Below are 27,609 nucleotides of genomic sequence, written 5' to 3' on the forward strand. Positions count from 1 at the left end.
GACTTGGTTTAATTTATTAAATACTTGTGATTTTTGATTTGATGTATGTTAAATATTATGTAATGTATTGTTTGTATTATTTAATTATTTATGGAGTTTTAATTATTAAATATTTTATGGTTACCTTTTAATAAACATCGCGGCCAATTTATTCCACTAAGCTTTTGGTGTTGTGTCTATTTATTTTATTGTTTTAGTGCATGTTTGAGTGGGGCTTATGTCACCATGAACAAATCCACAAAAATCAAAGTACCTTAAATGGGCTGCCCAGGTTGATTGAGGGCCCCCCTTTATCAGATGACCCCTTTGGACCATAGCTTTGCCTTGCACGAAATCAAGATCTATGGCCCTTATCGGATCCATAGAGGTGGTTCCTCCATATGGACTCTTTATGGACTTTTCACAGTAGGTGCCCAAATCCTGCCCAGGGCTTGTGTATATGGGGCATGTGACTATGTACAGTGGAACCTTTCTACTGCAATCTTCTATGAATGCCATGGTCATCTGGATACATTGTTAATGGTCAACTCTTTGTTAGTTCAGAGAGTCCGAGCTCAGCTCCGGGTAGCTCAGTCAACAGGAAAGGTAAAGAGGTCACACAGGAAGGGATGTATCAGAGGCAGTTCCTGCAGTCCTGCACTCAGCCGCTCTCACTCTGAGGACCAGCACAGAACAGCAGAGGTAAGAAAATCTCCAGACATTTCCATACAGATGTAGTAGAGCTGAGTTTGTCCCATGGAACAGACTGAGTTGATTTTACAGGTAAGTCGACTGCGTTCTCTTTAATCATAATGTCATTATGATCTGCAGCCTCTGAACGTTACACTATGTGCCCCATATAACAATGGTATATTGTTCTTTTGCTTTAATTGGAGCAGATCCCCCTCCGATTAGTAGGGGTCATACACAGCGAGAGGGTCTCAGCATCCAGATATACTGACATCTCACTATGTGACGTGTCAGAATATCTTCTCCATTTATAAAAAAAACCTCCTATGGATACAGATGTAGCAGAGCTGATTGTGTCATTGTTTTGTTTTTCTCTTTTGTACAAGAATTAGAATATTGCACAAGTTTTCGTTCTGTTCTGTGTTCTGTTTTATGGAAAACCACCAGGTACGAGTGATAAGATCAGGATAAAGCTGCGGCTATGCAGCAGGTTTGGCTTAAACTCCCCCATCATAATAAACCTGGTCATATGGCAGTACCAAAACTAATGGAATGGAATGGGTTAACATGACTACCCCGGGGCTGCTGTGACTCTGGGTGCCAAAAAATTTGAGTTTTATTTTGCAACCTCCAGATGGACCAATCTAGGTGTCAAACAGGGGTATAGTGATTTTCGGACCAGCCTAGGCAGTGTTGGGTGAAAGCGCTTCAGCCTTAAAGGGGTTGTCACAAATTTAAATATTATCCTCTATTCAAAGTCTAAGGTAAATTATGGTTAAAGGTGGGAGTCTAATTGATTAAAAAACAGGGTTCGGTCCCTGAGGGAGATTTATCAGAAGTGTCTGAGGTAAATGTTCTAGTTTCCCATGACAACCAATCAGAGCTCAGTTTTAATTTTATAAACAGTTGTGGTAAAATGAGAGCTGAGCTCTGTTTGGTTGCCATGGGAAACTAGAATAGTTCTGCTCTCATACACTTCTGATAATAATTTTTTTGTATTGAAAGAGCTTTATTCAGAAATTCACACAGAACTTACAAACATTATTTGCCATGACGAAGTGTGGGCTCAATGAATGGAACTGGGGGGTGCGTGCTCGATCTGACACTATTCATTCAGGGTGATGGGACCCCAGTTTTCATGTTCATTGGGGGTCCTAGTCTTCAGAATCACATTGATTAGCATGTAAAATCAGTGGGGGGTCACATTTATAATGGGACCACCGTGAGGTTTTTGGACCCCTGAGAAGGTGATTGGTGGAGGTTCTAGGTGTCGGATCCCCACCGATCTAATGCTAAAGACTTATTGGTCCAGAAGGTTTTGTTAGATGTTATCCGATGACAAATTCAGCTCTGCACCATCTTCAAACCATAGGAGAGTGTAGATTCACTTCCCCGTTTACAATTATCAATACTATCAATGTCATCCCTGTATATGTATACTATATGTACCTGGTGACCGCAGTAATGGTGTAACTAGAAGCTGGTGGGCTCCAGTGCAAAGTCTGTGCCAGGCCCCCGACTATAATGTATGGTTATAGTAATAGTCTTCTCATATGGGAAAGTGACACCATAAGGGCCCCCTAATCCTCTTGGGCCCGGGTGCAACCACAACCTCTGCACCCCCTAAATTTATGCCCCTGGGGTTTAGATGGCAGATTTGGGAGATATAGGTCCCATTATCTTAATTCTAGACAATCATTTGCCTCCAATAACTAATAACTAATTTCCATCACTTTTCATTGTCAGACTTGTATAAATCAGCATTATTGGTTATGCTTTAGGCTGTTACTGAAAAGCAAACACAAAAGTTAAAAAGTAACCCCAGGGAGAAAACTTCAGCGAGCCGCCATGTGAGAGATTAATATGTGGCAATGTGTCCGCTCCTGCTATTTGCTTTACTTTGTACTCAGTGCCAGAATGTGCTCAGAAAATAAACTGCGGACATGATCTGGGACACAAGCTGGAGCCTGGAAAAGGGAGAACATTCATACGATTGTCCCATATGTCTGCATTTATATAAAGCCACCACACAGAAATCTGTAATTACAGGACAAACTCACATCAACTACAGTGTAAAAACTCAACTCTGCTACATCTGACTCAGTGCTACTACAACTAACACCTGACAAACTCATTGCTGCTATGTGTAACCAGCACTACTATGGGGGTCATTTACTAAGGGCCCGATTCGCGTTTTCCCGACGTGTTACCCGAATATTTCCGATTTGCGCTCATTTTAACTGTATTGCCCCGGGATTTTGGCGCCGGCATACACGCGACGGAAATCGGGGGTGTGGCCGAGCGAAAACCCGACGGATTCGGAAAAACCGCCGCATTTAAAAAAAAAAATTGTTGCGGGACTCGCTCTTACCTTCACAGAAATAGGCCGGTGAATTTCAGGGCATTCCGGCGGGCCTCGGGGAACTTAAGCGCAGCAGCGCCACCTGGTGTACGTTGGAGGAACTACCTTAGTGAATCGCCGGAAGACCCGAATCCAACGCAGAGAACGCGCCGCTGGATCGCGAATGGACCGGGTAAGTAAATCTGCCCCTATGTGTGCTAAATTAAACATAGTCTAACTTTAATATCAGCATTATTTCTATAGACATCACTTGTTACACTACTATAGAGATAGTTGTTACATTTCTATTTTCAACAGTACCAGTAATCAGGAGCATAACTTTAGGGGGTGCAGAGGTTGCGGTTGCATCCGGGCCCAAGAGGTTTAGGGGGCCCTTATGGTGTCACTTTCCCATATGAGAAGATTATTACTATAAACCATACATTATAGTCGGGGGCCTGGCACAGTCTTTGCACTGGGGCCCATCAGCTTCTAGTTACCCCACTGCTAGTAATAGTTAGGTGGAGACAATACTAGTAAAAATGACTTTATAGAGAACAATATAGGTAGTATTAGTAACATTTCTATTAAGACAGTACTAGTAATATTCCGATACAGATAGTACTAATAGGATAGGTATAAATTAGATCATTGCAATGAAGACCAAGCTGGTGAGTAAAACTAGTATTCTATATAAACAGTACTAGTAACAATCATATAGAGACAGTAGTAGGAATAATCCTATAGATACAACACAGACAGTCCCTAACTTACAGACGACCCCTTGTTACACACAGACCGCTCTGCCTACTGTGACCTCTGGTAAAGATCTCTGAACTTTAACCCCAGGCTGCAAGGGTCAATATAACAGTTATCAAAGATGTCTGCAATGAAGCTTTATTGTTAATCCTTGTTTCCATGTGAACTCATAATTTTGAAAATCCAATTATTAAAGGGACACTCTGGAGTTACACTTACAAAATATACATTTCTAACATACAAACAAATTCAACTTAAGAACAAAATAAAAGAACCTGCCTGTATGTAACCTGGGGACTGCCTGTATTCTATATGGACAGTACTAGTAACAATCATATAGAGACAGAACTCATAACTATTCTATATAGAGAGAACTAGTAACTATTCTGTATGGACAGTAATAGTAACAATCCTTTACAGACAGTTCTAGTAACTATCATATATATAGAGAGTACTAGTAACAATCCTTTATAGACAGTACCAGTAACTATCATATATATAAAGTACTAGTAACAATCCTTTATAGACAGTACCAGTAACTATCATATATAGAGTACTAGTAACAATCCTTTATAGACAGTACCAGTAACTATCATATATAGAGTACTAGTAACAATCCTTTATAGACAGTAACAGTAACTATCATATATATAGAGTACTAGTTACAATATTTTATAGACAGTACCAGTAATGATCATATATATTGAGTACTAGTAACAATCCTTTATAGACAGTACTGGTGACTATGATATAGAGCAGGGGTCAGGAACCCTTTTGTATGAGAGCCATGAATGCCGCATATTTTAAAATGTTATTCCGTAAGAGCCCTAGAATATGCACATACCCTCAGTAGATAGGTAGCCACAGCACATGCCTCCCAGTAGATAGGTAGCCCCAGCACATACCCCCAGTAGATAGGTAGCCACAGCACATGCCTCCCAGTAGATAGGTAGCCCCAGCACATACCCCCAGTAGATAGGTAGCCCCAGCACATGCCTCCCAGTAGATAGGTAGCCCCAGCACATACCCCCAGTAGATAGGTAGCCACAGCACATGCCTCCCAGTGGATAGGTAGCCCCAGCACATACCCCCAGTAGATAGGTAGCCACAGCACATGCCTCCCAGTAGATAGGTAGCCCCAGCACATACCCCCAGTAGATAGGTAGCCCCAGCACATGCCTCCCAGTAGATAGGTAGCCCCAGCACATACCCCCAGTAGATAGGTAGCCACAGCACATGCCTCCCAGTAGATAGGTAGCCCCAGCACATACCCCCAGTAGATAGGTAGCCCCAGCACATGCCTCCCAGTAGATAGGTAGCCCCAGCACATACCCCCAGTAGATAGGTAGCCCCAGCACATACCCCCAGTAGATAGGTAGCCGCAGCACATGCCTCCCAGTAGATAGGTAGCCCCAGCACATACCCCCAGTAGATAGGTAGCCCCAGCACATGCCTCCCAGTAGATAGGTAGCCCCAGCACATACCCCCAGTAGATAGGTAGCCCCAGCACATGCCTCCCAGTAGATAGGTAGCCCCAGCACATACTCCCAGTAGATAGGTAGCCACAGCACATGCCTCCCAGTAGATAGGTAGCCCCAGCACATACCCCCAGTAGATAGGTAGCCCCAGCACATGCCTCCCAGTAGATAGGTAGCCCCAGCACATACCCCCAGTAGATAGGTAGCCACAGCACATGCCCCCAAGTAGATAGGTAGCCACAGCACATGCCCCCAAGTATATTGGTAGCCCCAGCACATACCCCCAGTAGATAGGTAGCCCCAGCACATGCCTCCCAGTAGATAGGTAGCCCCAGCACATACCCCCAGTAGATAGGTAGCCCCAGCACATGCCTCCCAGTAGATAGGTAGCCCCAGCACATACCCCCAGTAGATAGGTAGCCCCAGCACATGCCTCCCAGTAGATAGGTAGCCCCAGCACATACCCCCAGTAGATAGTTAGCCACAGCACATGCCCCCAAGTAGATCGGTAGCCCCAGCACATACCCCCAGTAGATAGGTAGCCACAGCACATGCCCCCAAGTATATCGGTAGCCCCAGCACATACCGCCAAGTAGATAGGTAGCCACAGCACATGCCCCCAAGTAGATAGGTAGCCACAGCACATGCCCCCAAGTATATCGGTAGCCACAGCACATACCGCCAAGTAGATAGGTAGCCACAGCACATGCCCCCAAGTAGATAGGTAGCCACAGCACATGCCCCCAAGTATATTGGTAGCCCCAGCACATACCGCCAAGTATATAGCTAACCACAGCACATGGCCCCCCAGTTGAAAACAGTGCTAGGAGCATGTCCTATGTAGGCATTGGTTGGAGAAGCATTACCATATACACCATGTATGTAGTTGTTAACATCTCTGCACAGAGTAGAGTAAGTAAATAACATCTCCACATACAGTACAAGAAACATTTGTTTTATAGATATTTCTTTATACATTTAAATAGAGACCATACTGTTATCAATCCTAATATTCCAGTAGAGAAGGCGGAGTACCGGTAATGTGTACAGTAGGACTTCATGATGGTATTAGTTGTTCTCGAACAATGGTTTGGCACTTTCTCGGAGGAGGGTGACCTTATCTATGTAATTGTTTGACCTGATATAAGTGTTGGAGTTGATTGTGGAACACAAATAGGTAACTTTTTTAAAACAATTCCTTTTACTAAGGGTCATTGACTTCATCAGGGTCTTCCATCAGTGACCGGTGCATAGCTGTGACTGGGTACGAGGAAGGTTATTGATTTCTGTCCATAGATCACGTCATGTATCTATAAGATCATACACTTCTACATATCTCCATACGGTTGTATAGCTTGATAATGATCTTCTACATTGTTCAGCAGTAGGTCATACGACTGATCTAGGACGATGTACATTTTACAGGACAGTATTACAATGCACATACCATAAGACCAGACAAGACCATGGATCCTGAGGATGTAGGAGCTATCCCTTCCTATACCAAGGTTCACATACTTCATCCTATTGAAGAAGATGATCTAGAGGACACAGAACCCATGGCGGAGCCTGAAAACCAACCACCATCAGGAGACAGTGCGGGACATGTAGAAGAACGCGCCAATGGAGAAAGCTCAATGTCTGGACTTACCGCGGCCGTCCATGGCTCAAGATCCATTGTGGCTTCCATGAAAAAAGTTATATCATCTCTCGGACCCAATGGTAAGAAAGTGGGCTTTGTATCTAATAATAATTATAAGATGTGTTAAAATTTCGCCATCAAGGTGAATGGAAGCAAAGCCGAAAATTTGGGTTCGCTTGGATGTGTGAAATTGGTCTTTTTTTAATAGTTCATATATTAGAAGTTTTCCGTCTATAGTTTGGGGTAAATTGTGGGATTGTAATTTTTGGCAACTATATTTTTAAAATAAACAATGGATCCAACCTGCCCCTGATAAGGTTGCTGAGGCATTGTATGTGTATGGGCTGTGCAGATATGGAAGATTATATTGGCTTTTGTCCAATAGTAACAGAGTATTCTGCATGGCTGCCAGACTATGGGACATCTGCTTAGGTTCAGTATGACTGGCAAGGCTTTACCTCCTCCTGATAGCAGTGTAAGCTTTATTTTTAGATGATGGTATATACAAAGCATAATTCAGGTGGCCCCCTACTTAAGGACACCCGACTTACAGACGACCCCTAGTTAAAGACAGACCCCTCTGCCCCCTGTGACCTCTGGTGAAGCTCTCTGGATGTTACTATAGTCCCAGGCTGCAATGATCAGCTGTAAGGTGTCTGTAATGAAGTTTTATTGATAATCCTTGGTCCCATTACAGCAAAAAATGTTGAAACTCCAATTGTCACTGGGGAAAAAAAATTTTTTGTCTGGATCTACAATTATAAAATATACAGTTTCGACTTACATACAAATTCAACTTAAGAACAAACCTATGGAACCTATCTTTTACGTAACCCGGGGACTGCCTGTATACCGTAAGTTCACCTTTAAGCACATGGAATATTTCTGCATGAAAAGTGGTAAATCCATATAATCTTTTACCTATTAATGATCCTAAATTACAACTTGTATTATACTTCAGAGCTGCATTCACAATTCTGCACACATTACAGTTGTCCCATTTCGGAAGTGTAGAAAATATTGAATTGGAGTGAACCTGACCTGGAAGTCTTTCTTGTCTCGGTTCATAAAACGATCAATCTGAGAAGCAGAGGAAGCTTTCTGCATGGCAGCCCTGATTGCCAAATTCTCTGCAAGGATTCTCCACCCCTCATTGAAACAATATTGTCTATAGTTGGGAGTCTGTTCCTTCTGGAATAGATATACTGGTTTCCTTGTAATCCTGCATCATGTCATTAGGCTTCCCGAAAGTCATGCTTGATGTCAAGGGAGCTGCCTTATTTGCATATTTTCCCCAAAGCATTATGTATACATTACAAAGTCCTTAACCAGTATCACCAGGTCCTGACCTTCCTAATCCAGTGTCCTGAAACACTGTCCCAGGGCTCCAAATTTTCCTGAGCAATTTTCACAAGATGAATCCCAAAAGATTCATATTTAAAGGGAACCTGTCACCAGATTTACCTCATTCAATTACCATCCCCTTCGAGTAGGGTATGAAATTTCTTTTCTAGAATTTCCTGTTTTAGGTGAAACCTCATCCATTTACTTATAAAAAAAAATCTCCTGCAAAGTCATGTGAAAATTAGCAGAAAGAGTCATATTTTGCCTAAGATGAGTCAAGTTTAGAGCCAGGTTGAGAGTCGCTTCACATGCGCATATATTTCTTTTATAGTATATAGAAACGTGGTTCTTTCTATATCTTTGGTTTGGTAGCTTATAGGAAAATACTTAACTGAACGTTGAGATTTTTATCTTTAAAATGACACCAACAGCATGTTTATAGGCACTATAGAACAGAACATAGGGACATTGGAAGTGAAACTCCCTCTAAAGCCTCTAAACTAGACTCATCTCTGACTCAACTCATCAAATATGACCCTTTTTTGCTCATTTTTACATGACTTTGGAGGAAATTCTTTATAGGTTAATGGATTTCAAATAAAATTCTAGAATTCTAGAAAGGACATTTCATCCCCTACCTGAAGGGGCTGCTAGTTTAATGGGGTAAAATCTGGTGACTGCTTCCCTTTAACAAATTCTAAATGTTTTGAGAAACCTTTAACAAATATTTTGTGCCAAATTTTCTAGTCCTACTGTATGTGTATAAGACATATACTACTGATCCTGGGAAATATGGTAATACGATTTTCAGGATGGGATAAGGAAATCGTTGCCTCTTAGCTACTACTGTATTACTACGTAGGTAAGAGGCAATGTTTTACTTAGCCCATCGTGGAGAAAGAATTTGGATATTTACCACAAATTTCTAGTAGAGCATCAATGGCTGTAAGTCACTACACACCTGCAAGGTGTCCTTAATTGGCAAAGTCTCCATAAGGAGAACTCTTACTTCTTGACCTTACTACTAATCCCAGCAGTTATGTAAATTGTACAGCATCTTACCAAGGTACCATCTTCTTCCCAGCTGCCTCTTCCGTTCCGGAATTCATTCAGATTAATGACTGCCTTCGTTCAGAAAAAAATCTGGATCATACGGAAGCCTTTGTATCAGGTAACGTCTTTCTTCACAAATCTTAAATTTATAGTTATATACTTGATGTAAGGTAGTGGATATCATCTCCCTGTGAAGGGACCTCCTAAAGAACCTATCCTCGAGCAGCCATTCCAACAAAATTGTGCTGTAGTGTAAAGCATGGGGGGAAAGAGATCATCAGCCTGAACTACTGATCAGCCAGGAAATAGTAGTGAGACTACTCTAGACCTCTAGTGAATAGTAAATCAAGAACAACTAATGTTCTAGAGCTAGAAGATAGTTGAGTGCCTATACTGAAGAAGCAGGGGCGTAGCTTTAGGTGGGCCAGGTGGAAGAAGCCACCAACTCTAGACATCATCATAAAGCTCACGGTAAAGAGGTATTTTGTTATTGGACTGGGGTTCCTTGATAAAATTTGTCTGAGAGCCCATTCTTCTTCATCATCCTTTAAGAAACAGGCCCCACTTGCCTCCAAATTAGGTTGTCTTCTCCTCTATCTCTGGTGTCCAGTATTAGGTTAGAGCATGGGCCCTCCGGATCTTATGCTTCTCTGGTGGGCCAGTCTGACAGTGACTACATGTCCTGTAGATAACAGGGCCTCCAACTACTATATCATGCACCATTTAATACAATTAGCCTTTGGGCCTCTCCCTATAGCCCTACGGGGAGCTAATGCGAATTCACGCTCAGCTCAGCCTGTGATAACAAATCTGCAACGCTACATCCCCTGAGATTAGAGCTACTAATTTGTAGAGAAAGGGAAGAGTTTTTTTGTGATTTACCTCCAAGGGAAGGAAGCCGGGCAGGATATGAATGTATTTCACAGGTTCTGATATGACACAAAAGACAGTGAGTCTGGTAAACAATGGAACTTGCTGACAAATGTAGTGTTTTCATGGTATATAATGGCGTTACCTAATATTAACAGGGAAGGGATGCAAAAAAAAATATTTTAAAAAATTGTCTTATATTATGGTGGTCACACTTGGTGCTTTTATCATTGTGGCCTTTAGGCTGCAGTTTCCAGTTCAAACTTTTGAGCTACTATTGCTCTTCGGGATAATATTTTTTAGTGGACTCCTGTGAACCGCAGCTTTTACTGGACAGAATAGAAGAGTGGGACCACACAGCTTCATTTAGACCCCAAACTTAAAGGAATATTCTACTTTTAACTAAACGCCCCCTTGGTCAAGAGATGAGAAGCCAATACTAATTACTCCCTCCCGAATCATTATCTACCACCCATGGTAGCATCAATGTTCCCATCCCATGCGTTGAGGAACATTTTCAATCCCTACTTACTTACGTTACATTTTAAGAATAACCCAGTTGAATTCTGTTGTCTCGTAGATCTCAACATCCATCTTGTTATGGTCCGAGGAGGAATCCCTGATCCTCAGCTTCAAGCAGAACTCAGGAACCGGCTCCGTCTACTGGAGAACGACAACAAGGAAGTGGCTGCTGTCTTCTGTGTGAGTTCTGACACATCTTCCGACTCGACCATCTTGAAGAACTAGACACAAATGCAGATGTCCAAACCGTGCTTGGGGCAAATACTGCAACAGTAACTACTACTACTTCCTGAAGTAGTTTCCGATGCAGATTTCCCTTCCCTGCAGCAGCTTCATTCCGTTTTTGCCCAATTCTGGGATGCAGCTGCTGCCGAAATATAATCTTTAATAAAACATTGTGCAAATTAGTTTCAGAGGCTACTGGGGGTGTGTAGTAGCCCCATAGCACTCTGTGGCCGAAGGCTTGTTCACGCCCCCCAGTTGCAATTTCATACCCGCCTCTACACTTGTAATTTATGTCTTATAGGGCTTCTCCGGCATCAATAGAACTACTGCACAAGTGCAGTAGCTCCTGCCTCTCTGCCAGAGATCCGCCATCTGTTCATGAGCACTGCGCATGCGCAGGTGCTCACAACCGTCTGTCTGCAATGCGCACTGCCGGCAGACTATGTGAGCTACTGCGCATGCACAGTACTCATGAAAGGCAGGTGCATCTCTGGCAGAGGGGCAGGAGCTACTGCGATTGTGCAGTAGCTGTATTGCTGCCGAAGAGGCACTACAAGGTAAAAATTACAAGAATAGAAGTGGGTATGAACTGGCTACTGGGGGGCGTGAAGTAGCCCCGGATAATTTTTACCTTGTAGCGCATCTCCGGCAGCAATAGAGCTCCTGCCCCTCTGCCAGAAATGCACCTGCCTCTCACGAGCACTGCGCATGCGCAGTAACTCACACAGTCTTCCAGCAGCACGCATCACAGACAGACGGTTGTAAGCAACTGCAGTGCTCATGAAGAGATGGCACATCTCTGGTAGAGAGGCAGGAGCTACTGCGGAGATGCCCGGCAAGATATAAATTACAAGTGTAGAGGCGGGTATGAAAGTGCTAGAAAGTGCTAGAAGGCTAGCACACCCCCAGTAGCCTCTGGAACTAATTTGCATAATGTTTTATTAATGACTATTTCAGCAGCACTTGCATCCCAGAATTAGGCAAAAATGAGATGCAACTTCTGCAGAGAGGGGAAAATTGCATCTGGAACAACTTCAGAAAGTCGTTTACCAATAGTAGATTTCCTTTAAGTCATCATCATTTTTCATCAAGCTCTACCCCCTTATCCATATCCTCTGCCAGACGAAACACCAAAAATAATTCCAAATGTAAGCCAGTTGGTCTGAATTATACAGAATTCTGGCATATTTTCACTAGTTGCTCTGCCTCATTGTTTCTTTATTAAAGTTTTGAAGTTGTTATTTGACTTAAAACTTTTTCTTCAAGACTTACTTGTAATGATTGGGGAGAGAAAAGTCATGGAAACTCTGGTACTGTTCAGGGTAGCACCAGCCATGAGGCAAGTTGAGCCTCTTGCCTCAGGCAGCACCAACTGCAGCAAGATGGGGGACAGCATGAAGGACACAGTTAACAGGGGACCAAAGCAGGACCTGACACCTAAAAATATTGTCTCTACATACCTGATGTCAGCATTGATATGAGACGCAGTAGGGAGAACCCACTTACTAAAAACTTACCTGTTGCATTACTACTGAATGAGGCCCACCTGAGGCCACAGGGAGAACATTGGTAATCTCACCAAACCCTGACAGTCTAAAAACCACTGCGCTGCACAGAACTTTGCAAAATGAATTAAATTTTTAAATATCTACTTCTCAGCTATAGGCGGTGACATCTGATGATGTCACATTTAGGCACTTTTTTTGTATTATTAATTTACTTGAAAACCTTTTGAATAAATAGCTTGGTTTACTTAGATAAATGGTTTACTAAATAGTGAAAATTGAAATGATTTTTCTGTTTTTAGGAGCTATCAGCTCGGCTGCTGTCTATCGAGAGTGATAAGGACCTAATAACTGTGACTTTCAGAACTTTTGAAGAGATATGGAAATTTTCTACCTACTATTCGCTTGGTAAATGAAAAGTTTGAGGGATTTTTATAGTGTATTGTATTTGTACTATGTTATTTTTTTTTCGATTTATATTCCAGGCCATATTACACATGTGTTAAGTACAAAAGAATAATGCAACACCTATATAACAATATAGGACCATATATTTCTCATACACACTTGTGTTGACCTTAGGGGAAGTCAATTGTGTTGGGCCATCCAGATAAAAACATTTTTGGTGGCCTACCCTTTATCTAACATTATGAAATCCCAGGAATTGACATTGGGTTATCTTCTGAATGACATCTGTGGTCTAGTATTGGGATAGAGCTGGGGCCCACCGGAGGATCCTCTGATTCTCAGGTGGGGCAGTCCAACAGGAGTTATCAGTGTATTTGGGAAACTGGAGAGCCCGAAGGAGTCTCAAAGAATGTAAAGAAGACAAACACACTCCACGGAAGGGTTTCTCTGCTTGGATCTGAACCCTGGGCCCCAGCAGTGCACATGAACATTGGAAATGATAAATTTTTACTACTATAGTAACTCAGCTCCTTGTTCTTTTGTCCTTACACATAGGATTCCTGAATCACTGCATGGAGAACATATTTTTAGACCAATCTTTCTGGCTCACCTCCCCAGAGGAAGAAGATGCTGGGATTCAAGTCCTACTAAATGAAGGGTCACTGAGTCTCATTTACAAAAGTCTTTTAATGGAGGAAGGTTGGTAAGACATTTATAATGTATTTTGAAAGTAGGGGGTCTAGACAGAGAGTAGATTATATTGGGGTTACGAAAGGGGTTTTCAGGGAACAAAAGTATAGATCAATATCAGGTCAGTGATAGTAGAAGGGACTTCATGTGCTAGAATAGCCACAATGCACTGCCTGGCGCTGTGCTTGGTGAGCAGTGAAGAGATATTAGGGGATGTTCTCTTGTAGGAAGTGTCATCGTTATCTATACCCCTGAAAGCTCTTAAAGACAATAGCAGATGTTTTAAGGTCTGAGTAATCCTGACTACCGTATTTTCCGGACTATAAGGCGCACATAAAAACCTAGGATGTCTTAGAAATCCAAAATGCGCCTTATAGTCCGGTGCGCCCTATGTATGGAGGAGGGCAGCGGACCCTACTTACATAGGTCCCCGCTACCGGAGACAGCAGATCTCCAGCGGGAACTACAGACCACGCGGCACGAACAACAGACGCCATAGCGCGAACCAACTTCTGCCGCGTGGTCTGCAGTTCCCGCTGGAGATCTGCTGTCTCCGGTAGTGGGGACCTATGTAAGTAGGGTCCGCTGCCCTCCTCCACCTGAACGGACCCCCTTCCCCGGAGACCGCTCACCTCTTGCCGGGTCGGTCTCCGCTCCGTTTTCCTGCCACGCCCCTGAACCTCCGCCACGCCCCCGGACCCTGCGCCTTATATATGGAATTATTCCATATATAAGGCGTTGACTACTAATGCGCCTTATAGTCCAGTGCGCCTAATAGCCCGGAAAATACGGGTATATTTGTGACACCACTAAATAGACATGTGTGTATCAGGGACTCCCTATGTCATTTCAACATCATTAAAGGGATGGGGTCAACACATCTTGAGGTCATTCAAAATGTTCAGTATTGTACTATTCCAGTGCTTACTGCTGCCCTCTATCTGAACCTAAATGTGACCCTGCATAAAATGCTTTTCTATTCGTAGGGATGTACTTTGTCCTCTGCTCTGACCAGTCTATACAGCAGGCTGTGGTTGTTGATGGGACTGTGCAGATTATACAGTCCAGTTCTGCTGCTGAGGCTCCAAGTACTTCCTGGTCGGAGACGGATCCCTCCACCGGTGGTGATAGAGCATTGAGCCGTAGGACCATCACTGAGCCGCTGTGTCCGTTCCATCAGTAGGTAGCTGCTATTTTCATCTTACTCACTAATTTTAATGTAATTCTCAAACATATAGTTTAATCCCAAATTAAATTAATTTAAATTAATTTAATTAAATTAATCCCGGCTAAATATCCTGGGTGATCTACTAGGGTTTGGTAGCTGAATGTCAGAGAGTGGGGTGACAGGTCCAGCTCAAAAACTAGGGCTGCTAAAAAACCTTGCTTAAAGGGGTGTTCCCATTTCAGCAAATTAATTTTATTGTTTGTATTATAAAAAAGTTATACAACTTTCCAATATACTTTATGTATGAATTCCTCACTGTTTTCTAGATCTCTGCTTGCTGTCATTCTATAAAAAGCTTCTATGTTTACTTCCAGTGGACAGAAATCTGACCATGGTCACACAGGTGCACGGCTCGTTATATCACAGAGTAATCAGAGCTGTGTGATATAACGAGCCGTGCACCTGTGTGACCATGGTCAGATTTCTGTCCACTGGAAGTAACCATAGAAGCTTTCTCTAGAATGACAGCAAGCAGAGATCTAGAAAACCCTGAGGAATTGATACAGAAAATATATTGGAAAGTTGTAAAACTTTTTATAATACAAACAATAACATTAATTTGCTGAAATGGGAACACTCCTATAAAGATAGATGTAATGTCTGTGTCGGCATATTCTTTGATCAACAAGGTGGAGGAGACAATAAACGTAGTTCTGTCTTCACTATTTCACTAATGGTTATCCTACTGTGATGGACAGAATCCTTATCCTATCAACGTTTGAACCAAGATACTGGCATCACATAAAAGGTCCTGGGATAATATCCTCAGCGCTTGTTATTGGATTTATTCTGCCTACTTGTATCTGGTTTCTGCTGACCCCTTAGCTTGTCTTTCTGGTACTCCCTTTTGTCTATCTATTTGGTACTATGTTGTCCTCTAGGTTTCTGCTCCTGCTCTGGTGACTTTTCGTATTCATTTGTTTGTCTTTTCCTTATCTTAGAGTTAAGTAGGGGCTGTCACCCAGTTACTGGCCACTGCTTAGGGTGGATACGAGTAAGTAGGCAGGGACCACTTGGTCGGTTCAGTTTTAGGGCTCTAAAGTTTGTGTCCATCTCTGTGTTTCTGGTCCGCCACGCTACAATAGCCATACAAGATCTTTTTTATGTCTACATGTTTTTTTTACATGATATAAAACTGTAGCTCATATTCTTAAATTATTTTCCAGGTGGTTCCTGAAATCTAATCTAGGTTCTGATATGAGTGGCATAGGTGATCTCGGAAGGGGGAATCAGATCGGTAAGTGGGAACATCATATTTTGAAGAAGGAGAAATACTTGTAAAAATCACTTGTCACTAGACTCTATTTCTAATGACATCTATAAGACCTATTATTGATGATAGTAATAATGAGATGAAGATGGAATTATAATGCAATTATGGGTGCATAAAGTTGTCCCTCTGAGACATTGGGGGCATTGTACCAGGCCATTATATTTGGTCTATTAGTAGATCTATTCTACATTGATCCAGTCTTCTAGGGTTACTAGTAGAGATAAGCGGACCCGATGTTCCCATTCGAGTTCAAGGATCGGATTCTCCTGTGCAACCCGGACCTATTGCCGCATTGGAGACCCCTGGCCAATCATAGTCATGGCTAGTTGCTAGGACCATTAATTTGACAAATTGGCTGTTCGGCCTCCAATCAGGCAATATGTCTGGGTTGCATGGCCGATGCCGAACATGAACAGGAAATCTACTCATCTCTAGTTACGAGTCTAATATCCAAGAACTAGATGCCAGAGACAAGCAATTCTGTCTTGACCAAAACATCAGGACATTTAAGCCTCCATAACTTTCCCCATCACCGGCCCTGAAAGCCAACTTAGGTGGGGGCTTTGGCTGAACTCTGCCACTTACCAGGTGGAGAGAGGTCAACATTGCTAGGATCAGCCTTAGAACTTCATAACAATGGCAAAGAACCCAAACAAACCAGATGCTGTATATTGTTCTCATATTGACCATGGACAAGTTATATAATTAGTCCTGTATGAATGTTAGTATCTACAGGTTGGGTTGAAGCTGCAGTAAATCATGAAAGTGATGTCCCGGATGAAATCAGCTATCAGAATGGAGACATGATAGAGATCATCACCACTTACATTGAATGCATGGATTGGTTTGTTGGGAAAAATGTAACGACTGGAAGCGTCGGATTTGTAAAAACCTGCAATATGAAACCTCATATGCAACAGAAAGGGTAAGAAATTTGGCAAAAATGTGTTCATAAAAGAGCCGTATGTACTTAATTTTATGGGGCAGCATGGTGGCTGAGTGGGTAGCACTTCTGCCTAGCAGTGCTGGGGTCCTGGGTTCAAGTCCCACCCAGGTCAACATCTGCAAAGAGTTAGTATGTTCTCTCCGTGTTTGCATGCCTTGTGGTACTGGTATAAAATAACAAACTACACACTTACGTGGACAAAGCCATTCTATGGGCAATGCCAACACACACTAAAGTACCTAAACTACCTCCCAAACGAAGTATGAACCATGGTTAAATGACCCCCTTATGGTTGCTATGGGTTCAGAGCCAAAACAGAAAGCTTCGGTCACCATTTTGCATGCCGATGGGAACCTCTGTGCCGATCCTGTTCTTCGTGGTTGGCATTAGACAGACTACTGGTGACTTTTTCCATAAATGGTAACTGTCATAACTAATACTAATAGTTTCAGTTATATTCCTGACTTTATTTTCTCTGATCTAGACAGAAGAGTGCACACTTTCATCCTGATGATAGAGAACTGAGCAAAAGGAGCAGAGAAGAAAATTTGGATTTTGAGGCAGCAAAGACTTTACTGGAAAAGTTACCACAATCTGATGTTTGCCACTTGTACAAACTTGGTGAGCATCGGCACTAGTGGAGATCTCGGTGGGAAGGTTGGCTATTACAATTGCCCCTTAGTTTTGGATTTTTTTACCAAAGCAGGTTATGGGTCAGCAATACCAAAACTTTTCAGAGACTAGCAATGCCTGTGACTTACCTGGCTACCTTAAGGCATTGTGTCGAAAAAAATTTTAACGCTTCCAGAGAAAAAGCAATTTAAACAGTTAAAGCAAATGAAACTATTTTGTGTATGCAGCTCTGCATTGCTATGCGTCACCATAGTTACAGACTACAAACAAACCCTTTTTGTAGTCTGATTCTGAAGTGATATCTCCTCTTATATATAGAAACACCAAGTGTATCACATCTCCAATAAACTTTATTTGAATTGAAAAATATTCCCTCTTCTCTTTCTGCAAAAAGTTCCATAACTTTGCAGTAAATTTCAATAAAAATCTGAATATTGGAATTGTAAAGAATCAAAGATTATTATATCACATGTGATAAGTCTAAGTCTTGTTATTATCTTTTAACAGATCAATTTGGAGAACCAGAAATTTTCCAAAATAAAGGTAAGTTCCAGTCCTGTATATTTTTATAACCTTGTTTTGTCTATATGTATGAGGAACCTGCCCTGTCCTGCTCAACACAAGGGCCAACATGGAAAGAAGTTGTTACTTGTATCTTCATATTCTTATAATACTAATTTTGGACTTTCTGTTTTAGAAAATGTTCATGAACCAATAACGGAGGACACAGACAACTTAAAAGAAAAGCTGGAGACATTTATGAGCAAGTCTGCCTCTGCCGCTTGTCCAGCTTGTTTGGAAACCACCAATGACTTACCCGTTGTGTGCTCAGATCCTTCCCAAATCCAGACCCCTCTTGATGAATATGAGGACCCGACCTTCTGTATTTGTGTAGCAGAGGAGGATCATGACTTATTACACCCTTTACTCTCGTTTCTCAATAGTGAACAGTATCTCCCAAGCTTTAGAAGGCTTTATGATGTCTCCTATACCTTCTTACAATCCTCATTTCGTGGATACGATGACGAAGAAGAGTTGGTTCGGTACCTAAGTATAGCAAGAGGAGCAGCTAAGAAATCTTGTATGAAATGGGCCCAGGCAAGAATATGCTTCCTCCTGGGAAGGCTCTGTACCAAGAAAAACAAGCTCTCCCAAGCTCGCGTTTACTTTGAAGAAGCCATGGGAGTTATTAATGGAGATTTCTCTGATATTTTTCTGTTTGCCGCCATCCATGTGAACCTGAATGCTATTTACCTGAAACAAAAATCGAGGGACAAAAGTTGCCACCTAATGGATAAGTCTTCATCCTTACTCCTCGGACTACAAAACTATATAAGTAGCACGGACATGGAAGCCACGATTCTGAAGTATGCCATGAAAAAGGCAATACTGAGCCAAGACCAGGAGAGTGAGATCAAAGTCTGTCAACTTCTGGCCAAGAACTTCATTGACTTGAGACAACACAACGAAGCTTTGCCGTTCATCGAGAGGCTCCAAGTCTTGGAGAACACAATGGACTCCAGTGGGAGTTGTCCATCAGGATTCTATTTCCAGTTGGCCGATATTTATACTAAAAAGTGTTTGCCCCACTTGACCTTGAGCTGCATTAAAATAGCATCTCAGACTTCTTGTAGCATCATGGACTCTTTAAGGAGGATACGTTTCATTGTAGAAAATATTTCTAAGCCTCGCATAGGAAGACGACCAATGCAGATGTTTCCATCTCAAGTTGCGTATCATTTAAGATGTGCCCTTAAGTCAGCGGTTACTGACCAAGACCAGGAGCTCTGTTATTTCATATATCTCGGTCTATCGGACATGTGCTCAAGCCATAAGCTGTACCGTGAGGCTCGGTCATATCTCATGAAGGCTATGGACACCTTCCCCATGGATATGAAGTACAGGGTGGATCTACTGGTGGCACTCGCTTGGCTCTACATGCTTGATGGAGAGAACAATGTTGCTCTTGATATATTAAACCGTGTGGTGACACTTTCTGACTGTACCCAGCCTCAGCTTGGGATCATACACAACCTTATTGGGATTGCTCTAAGAGGAGGAGGTAAAATTCAGGACGCTGCTAGACATTACTGCTTGGCTTTGCAGATCTCAAGAGAGATGGACAATCTGCAGAACCATGCGGCCGCCCTGGCTAACTTTGGCATGTTATTTTTGCACTTAAATGTTAAGATTTTGGCAGAAGTATTCTTGGTTAAGTCTGTAACCCTGTATTCTGGACTTCCAATTGTGGAAAATGGAGCCAATTTTGTATATGTCTTACTAATGCTTGGAAGCCACTACACCACAGGTGGGAATGTGGAAATGGGAAGATCTTATTATGAATGGGGGCTCCTTGTTGCAATGGAAGCAAATCATTTGGAAGGTAAGTTATCATACATACCAATACGTTATTCCTTCTCACTGCTTACCACTAAAACAGGTGTATAGGACACTTCCTCTATGAGATCTTAGGTAAGAAAAGATGAAGAAACTGTGGCTTCTTACCTACATTAGTGGCCACGTAGTCCTTAAAGGAAATCTACCATCAAAATTAAGGGACACTTACTCATAGATCCAGGCACTGTGACTGTGGTATTCTTCTTATATTTGGTATCTATGGCCTCCTTCCTTCTAATATTTAAAAATTATGCTAATGAGCCAGCAGAGCTCTGGGGAGGGGTGATAACAGAGCCCCTCCATGCTGCAGCTTCACAGGCAGTTACACTGTGCATGAGCACTATTCCCTTCCCACTGTGTGAGTGATGGGAAATGATGAAACAAGTGTGGTTTGCGCCAATGAAACTCCAGGCACGGCCGCCATGTGAACAAGACGTTCTTGGCACAGTGTATAATGATGAAGGACAAGGACATAGAAAATCACTGTTTATATTCCTTTGCTTTTTTTTTTTAAGATTTATCTCCTATCTTTTTTGGGTCAGGTCAGCTGCGCTCCGTCCAGCTCCTATGTGACTTCTACAAGACCCTAATGGTGAATGAGGCTCAGTGCATTATATATAACGAATACCAGCTCTCCTTAGCCAAGAAGATGTCTGACAAAGTACTGGAGGGTCAAGTGCTGGAGACACTCAGCCAGCTCTACTTATCTCTGGGCACGGAGAGGTAAGTGGCCAGTAAAGGTGATATCCATGGATTTGATTGTGATTTATTACTCATGTGACATTAATCGGTGACAGTGATCTATAGCTTCCAACAGCCCCAATACCCGCAAGCATTGTCACAGATATCAACGCTAAAAAAGTTTTAATAGTTCTGCTATGCTTTCTTGATATATAAAGTGAAACCTCCTGTCATGGCTGCAGATGGAGGGTCATGTGATCTCTAACTGTCCATGACTAATCTCCCTGCCAGGATCTTATGATAGTATTCACGAACAGGGCCGGATTAAAGGAGGGGCTCAAGGGGCTCAAGCCCCGGGGCCCCCACCACTTTCACTTTTTAAGGGGCCCCCACCAGTTTCCAACAGTCTAAGTCGCTGACCATCTCTGTGTGCAATGCTCAGTGGCCCGTGGCCGCCCGCAACGCACATAGGGGTCTAGGATGACAGCCGTGTCATTGAGACACAGCTGCCTTCGCTGGGGGAGATCGCCGATGTTGCCATTTTCTGCAGGGGACTGGCGGCTTAAGTCTACAAGGGGCTGGGGGCTGTATACCACAGGGGTCTGGCAGGCTATATACTACAGGGGACTGGCAGGCTATATACTACACGAGGCTGGAAGGCTATATACCTCCAAAAACATTATTGTCAGGGCCCCCACCAGTTTGCGCCCAGGGGCCCCCACCACCATATAAGATTAAGGCCCTAGCAGGGCAATTGCTTATGGCACAATAGAAATCACATGACCGTCCATCTGCGGCCAATAATATCTCGCTGATGAGTTAAAAGACAGAGAGTCCCCTAGGAGTCACAAGTCATATCCTGTGATGTCCCATGTCCTGTTGGCCGTCAGCAGATGTCGGAGGCCATGTCCTTGGCACGTCGCTCCAACTACTGTTATGGGAGTGGTTATCATGAACGGCCTCCTCCATTCCCCAGAAGTGGGCATTACATGGGACATCACAGGAAAACTCTAATCCTGCTCCTGGCGGTGAACGGGAAACTTTGTCAGGGTTATATAATAATAATAAGTGTGATGCAATCACCCTTATACTTACCCTTTTGAAGTTTCCTATAAGTGGTCAACCCCTTTAAGGTGCATTAATATTAACAGTGATGCCACCTTAACCCCCCAGTGATGCCAGTCTTCCCCCTACATACAGTTTGTCTATTGTCTCCTGGCATCTTTCTAGGGCCTGCAGATCGGCGCTGGAATATACCAAACGGAGTCTGGGTATTTTCATCGACCTTCAGTCTAAGGAGAGGGAAGCCCACGCCTGGCTAATGGCTGGGAAGATCTATTACATCCTGGGTCAGAACGAGCTGGTGGATCTGTATATTCAGGTATCTGTATCTGACACCGCCTGAAAGATATTTCTTCCCTTTAGTGTATTTTGTGTTCCCTCAAGATCCAGGGAGTAAAAATTTTACGGGCAAGACACCTTCCACTATGGGGGGGTGCCTGAGCATTAAGGTCCTGCGTGGGCTGAGGACTCTGCTGCCGCATTATGTGAGCTCTGCTGAACTTATGAGACAAGTAGTGCTGACTAGGGGTGAGCGGACCCACTTAAAAATCCAATTTGGGCCCTTGTGTCGGTACTGAACCCAGTCTTGGGCGAACCCCCGTAACAAGTGCCTGTAACAACTGGGACTATTTTGAGCCTGATCCGAACCTGGACCTCTAATGACGTGTCTAAGAGACTCAAATCAGCAAAGTCTGGTATGAACCCAAGCTTTGACGTTCAGGTCCTGACTAGTGTTAGACCATCATCCTGACCTGACCTTTGCCCTGATCTTCTACTACTTCTACTGCCCTGACCTTGGCTTGCCGCTGACCACTCTTTGTCTAGTGCTGTCTCACCGGCATCCCTTAACCCACCTGACTCAGATACTACTTACAATGGGGCAACTCCAAGAGTTAGCATCTTGATGACCCCAATCCTCTATAGGGCTTAGAGGGTGAAAACCAGCAGGGTAATATGTTTCCTTCTCTTTATTGCTCGCAAGATCTGATTGCTAAAAGTGGTTTCTATATTGTTATTGACTGTATATATGTTGTTACATATGGATGAAGAGTAATCTCCTTCCCAGGTAGCTCAGAACGTAGCTCTGTGCACGGGGGAGCCACAACTAGGCATGAGGCTGTATGAAGCAAGCGGAGATATATTCTTCAATGGAACCAGCGACAGAAACAAGGCGATAACCTTCTATAGGGTGAGTATATAATATTTTCTACACTACTGCCAGTCTGTAAGAAGACTTTCCTGATGTCCCTATAATCTATCAATCCTACAGCATCTCATACTGGATCTTACTACAACTACATTCCTCTGCTATTCCTGCACATCTAGAATTAAAGGGGTTGTCCACCTTCAGCAAATAATTGATATTGTTTGTGTTATGAAAATGTATATAATTGTCCAATATACTTTCTGTATTAATTCCTCATGGTTGTGTAGATCTCGCTTACCGTCATTCTATAGGAAGCTTCATTGTTTACTTCCTGTGGCTATAAACTGGTCTCTCGTCATATCATGTCACACAGGTGCACAGCTTGTTATATATCCCTGGTTATGTGATGTCACACAGGTGCACAGCTTGTTATATATCCCTGGTTATGTGATGTCACACAGGTGCACAGCTTGTTATATATCCCTGGTCATGTGATGTCACACTGGTGCACGGCTCATTATATCCCTGGACATGTGATGTCACACAGGTGCACGGCTCGTTATATCCCTGTTCATGTGATGTCACACAGGTGCACTGCTCCTTATATTCCTGGTCATGTGATGTCACACAGGTGCACGAGTCATTATATCCCTAATCATATGATGTCACACAGGTGCACGGCTCGTTATATCCCGGGTCATGTGATGTCACACAGGTGCATGGCTCGTTATATCCCTGGTCATGTGATGTCACACAGGTGCATGGCTTGTTATATCCCTGATCATGTGATGTCACACAGGTGCACAAGTCGCTATATCCCTGGTCATGTGATATCACACAGGTGCACAGCTCATTATATCCCTGGTCATGTGATGTCACACAAGTGCACGGCTCGTTATATCCCGGGTCATGTGATGTCACACAGGTGCACGGCTCGTTATATCCCGGGTCATGTGATGTCACAGGTGCACGGCTCATTATATCCCAGGTCATGTGATGTCACACAGGTGCAAGGCTTCTTACGTTCCTGGTCAAACAATATTAATTATTTTCTAAAAGTGGACAACCCCTTTAAATTTACAACAAGTTTTCCCATTTGCGCATGATACAGAATACCTGGTTCCTCACTTTCCCTGGTGGGAGTCCTAAAGAGGATCTGTGAGCACATGAGGGACTTCTACCTAAACTGTGCAGTATTTCGACTACAAATTATTTTAGAAGTGGGTGTGTCTTAGTGGAAGGGGAAACAGAAAATAATTTAAATTTTTTAGAAAAATGTTATTTTTAGCAGTAGGCCTGTATGTGGAGAAGATTTATTGCTAATCATGGACAGATTCCTTATTATCTTAGATGTGTACTTGTGCTAGTAATGAAAGTCTCTGGCCAGCAGGGGGAGACAACGCTCTTTGTAAACTTTTCTGTATTAATAAATGAGATTTGTGCATTGGTGCCCATTTTCTACAAAATGGGCAGAATTAATCAGCTATTATTCTCTTAAACTAGTTAAAAGACTAAAATTAAAATATTGAATACATTTTAATAATAAATGTCTGGCAAATCACTAATAAGTAAATTAGGGCAAAGCCTTATGTGACACAGGACATGTCTATCCCCCTACAGGACTGCGCTCTGCCACTAGCTGTGAAGACGGAGAATATGGCGGCCGAGCTGCGACTGTGTAATAAACTCACAGAGCTCCTGATCAGCACGAAACACTACGAGGAGGCGCTGGAGCACGCCAAGATGGCGCTGGCCCTCAGTGTCAATTTCGGTAATAGCTCTAATATAGATAACATAGGGAGGGGATAGCAGGCGTTGGACCATCGGCTGCACTGGGGACAATATAGGGAGGAATATGGGATTCTGATATTCTGCTACTTTCTAAAATATTTTGTGTGTTACTTTTATTGTGTTTTTAAGATCTCTGTCTGCTGTCAGTGAAGGGTAAAGCAGTAGACATAAAAAAAACTGTGGATGGGGGATTAAAGTCAATGGGATCTTTTGGGCACTGTTGGTTAATTTAAACATAATGGTGCAGACATTTACTAAGGGTCCAAACGCTGCACTTTCATCAGGTTTCCCGAATATTGCCATTTTGCTGCAAATTGCCCCTGGATTTTGGCGCACACGGTCGGATTGTGGCGCATCGCCGCTGGCTTGCACGCGACAGAAATCGGGGGGCGTGGCCGTCGGACAACTCGACGGATTCGGACAAACCGCGGAATTTAAAAAAGGATTTGTGTCACAAGATCAGCACTTACATGCACCGGGAAGAAGCAGGTGAACTCCGGTGGACCTCGGCGCAGCAGCGACACAGGAAGGATATTGGGCGCACAACCTTAGTGAATCGCGGCAGACCCGAATCCACATCGGACAACGCACCACGGGATCGCGACAGGACCGGTAATTAAATCTGCCCCAATGGGTCCCTTTAATTAAAGGTCCAGAATTCTGGAAAACCCCGTGTGATACTACTTCCGTAGTGATGGCCATGAGGACCTCTGCGCTGCTGGAAGTGCTAGGGGGGGGGGGGTCAAAGGACCCACTTTGGCAATGTAGGGCACTGATTGGCCAAATCATTGACAGAGTTGTACCTCCGACACCCCCTTGAGGAAGCAACGGCGAAACGTACGTCGGGGTGCTGTGGTGGTGGTCTGGGAAACCCTCTATTGTTAGTACGCACTTTATGTAACGCCCTTGGGGGTAAAAGATATTGTTTGGACTCTTTTGCATTTTTCCCTTTTTGTACTTTCTTCTATGCCCATTCTGGCGTATATATGTATGAAACTGACCACCACTTTAGTTTGTTTGTTTCGGTGGATTTTATGTGCTGTTTTTTGATTGGCATGTCGTGTACAAATAAAGATTGAAAGTATTTATTATATTGGATATTATGATTTGAGCATTACATTGTGGTCCTGTATATTATTATTGGTATTAGTCGTTTGGATAGTATAGGGATTGGATATAATTGCAGTGGATATCTCCATTGGTAATTACTATCAGAAGTAGATGTGGTGGCATCCTTCCTACCTCTGCTCTAATCTCTAATTTAATAATCCTGGAACCTAACTAGTCAAAAACTTTATTTTAGTAATATGTAAATTACCTGCAGAGGCTACTGGGGCGTGTACCAGCCTGGCCGGGCTCTGGGAGCTAAGTCTAGTACACGCCCCTGTAGCCTCTGCAGCTAATTTACATATTACTAAAGTAAAGTTTTTAACTAGTTAGGTCCCAGGATTATTAAATGACAGATTAGGGCAGAGGCAGCAGGAGGAATCTACCATCACATCTACTTCTGATAGTAGATTCCTCATGGTAGGTTCCTTTAACATGATAGAGGGGTGCTATAGGGTTGACCAGTCTTCGGCTATAGCACAGTTTGTATTGTTCTTGTGTAATTGAATTAGTTAATCCCCCTCATATGTGATATAAGAGGAGCAGAGGGAATGACTAATGTATCATCTCCCCCGTGTGTTCATCTCCCCCGAGGATTCCTCATTAATGTTATTAGTGCGGCTCTGATGATAATTAGAAGCTTCTGTCATTGCAGAGAATCAGCTGAACGAGCGCGTCTCCTATCACAGATTAGCCGGGATTTACCGCCACCTCAATCAGTCCGAGCTGGCAGAGCATTTCTACCTGAAGGCGCTGTCTCTCTGCTCGTCTCCCCTGGAGCTGGAAGAGGAGTCCATCTACTACATGAAAGTCTACCTGGTCCTAGGGGACATCATATTCTATGACCTGAAGGTGAGAGGACGGAAAGGTAGAAATGATCCCTAAATACCTCGTCCCCCATTCTGCGGATCGGGGGCTTAATCGTCAATCATGCACATTTCCCCTATCATTGTATCATTGTATCCATTGTATCCCAAATCATTGTAGGGTCAGGTCAATCATGCACTCGGCTGCTCCATTCACTGTCTATGGCACTGATGGAAGTAGCCAAGTACCACTTTCGGGTATAACCATCACCACCATAGAGAAATTAATTTGAGGGTACAGTGGACCTTCTAGTGATCCATTGGGGTCCAACCACTGGGATCCTCACCAATCACCAAGTGGATAGGGGAGATCTTGATGTGGACGGAAAACACCTTTAAAGTAATTTCTAAAAAACACTATAACGTGTGGTACCATTCCTGTGTTTTGTAGGATCCGTACGATGCCGCTGGATACTATCACCTCGCCCTGGCCGCTGCTATGGATTTAGGCAACAAGAAGTCCCAGCTGAAGATCTACACCCGACTTGCAGTCATATACCACAATTTTCTAATTGACAGAGAAAAGTCACTTTACTTTTATCAGAAAGCACGCACATTTGCCACAGAATTGAATGTACGTAGGATAAACCTGTCTCCTGGACAGCAGTACCAAAGTCAAGTGCGGAGCCATAGCTACTGAACTGTGTCATGTGAGGAGTCATAGCTACTGAACTGTGTCATGTGAAGAGTCATAGCTACTGAACTGTGTCATGTGAGGAGTCATAGCTACTGAACTGTGTCACGTGAGAAATCATTGCTACTGAACTGTGTCATGTGAAGAGTCATAGCTACTGAACTGTGTCATGTGAAGAGTCATAGCTACTGAACTGTGTCATGTGAGAAATCATTGCTACTGAACTGTGTCATGTGAGGAGTCATAGCTACTGAACTGTGTCATGTGAGAAATCATTGCTACTGAACTGTGTCATGTGAGGAGTCATAGCTACTAAACTGTGTCATGTGAGGAGTCAT

General features: G+C 43.1%; 1 protein-coding gene across 4 annotated transcripts; it reads left to right on the forward strand.

The window, feature by feature from the left end:
- The first annotated feature begins 626 nt into the window (after positions 1 to 626).
- Positions 627 to 27,609, forward strand: SH3TC1 (SH3 domain and tetratricopeptide repeats 1). Of its 4 annotated transcripts, none has more exons than XM_072126141.1 (18): positions 627 to 681; positions 6,673 to 6,969; positions 9,318 to 9,404; positions 10,737 to 10,858; positions 12,711 to 12,816; positions 13,372 to 13,515; positions 14,493 to 14,685; positions 15,901 to 15,971; positions 16,734 to 16,932; positions 17,438 to 17,574; positions 18,094 to 18,129; positions 18,284 to 19,969; positions 20,526 to 20,706; positions 21,895 to 22,045; positions 22,793 to 22,915; positions 24,494 to 24,644; positions 26,427 to 26,623; positions 27,029 to 27,609. In XM_072126141.1, the coding sequence occupies exons 2-18, from the start codon at positions 6,714 to 6,716 to the stop codon at positions 27,275 to 27,277; spliced, it is 4,089 nt and encodes a 1,362-aa protein (XP_071982242.1). In that variant the 5' UTR covers positions 627 to 681; positions 6,673 to 6,713; the 3' UTR covers positions 27,278 to 27,609. The 4 variants fall into 4 exon arrangements, 3 of the variants coding, with proteins under 3 accessions (XP_071982242.1, XP_071982240.1, XP_071982243.1); XM_072126139.1 differs by having other exon boundaries at positions 646 to 762; XR_011849909.1 differs by lacking the exons at positions 26,427 to 26,623; positions 27,029 to 27,609 and having other exon boundaries at positions 646 to 762; positions 22,797 to 22,915; positions 24,494 to 24,633.

This window comes from Engystomops pustulosus, chromosome 1 (assembly GCF_040894005.1).
Source record: "Engystomops pustulosus chromosome 1, aEngPut4.maternal, whole genome shotgun sequence".
Taxonomy (NCBI): domain Eukaryota; kingdom Metazoa; phylum Chordata; class Amphibia; order Anura; family Leptodactylidae; genus Engystomops; species Engystomops pustulosus.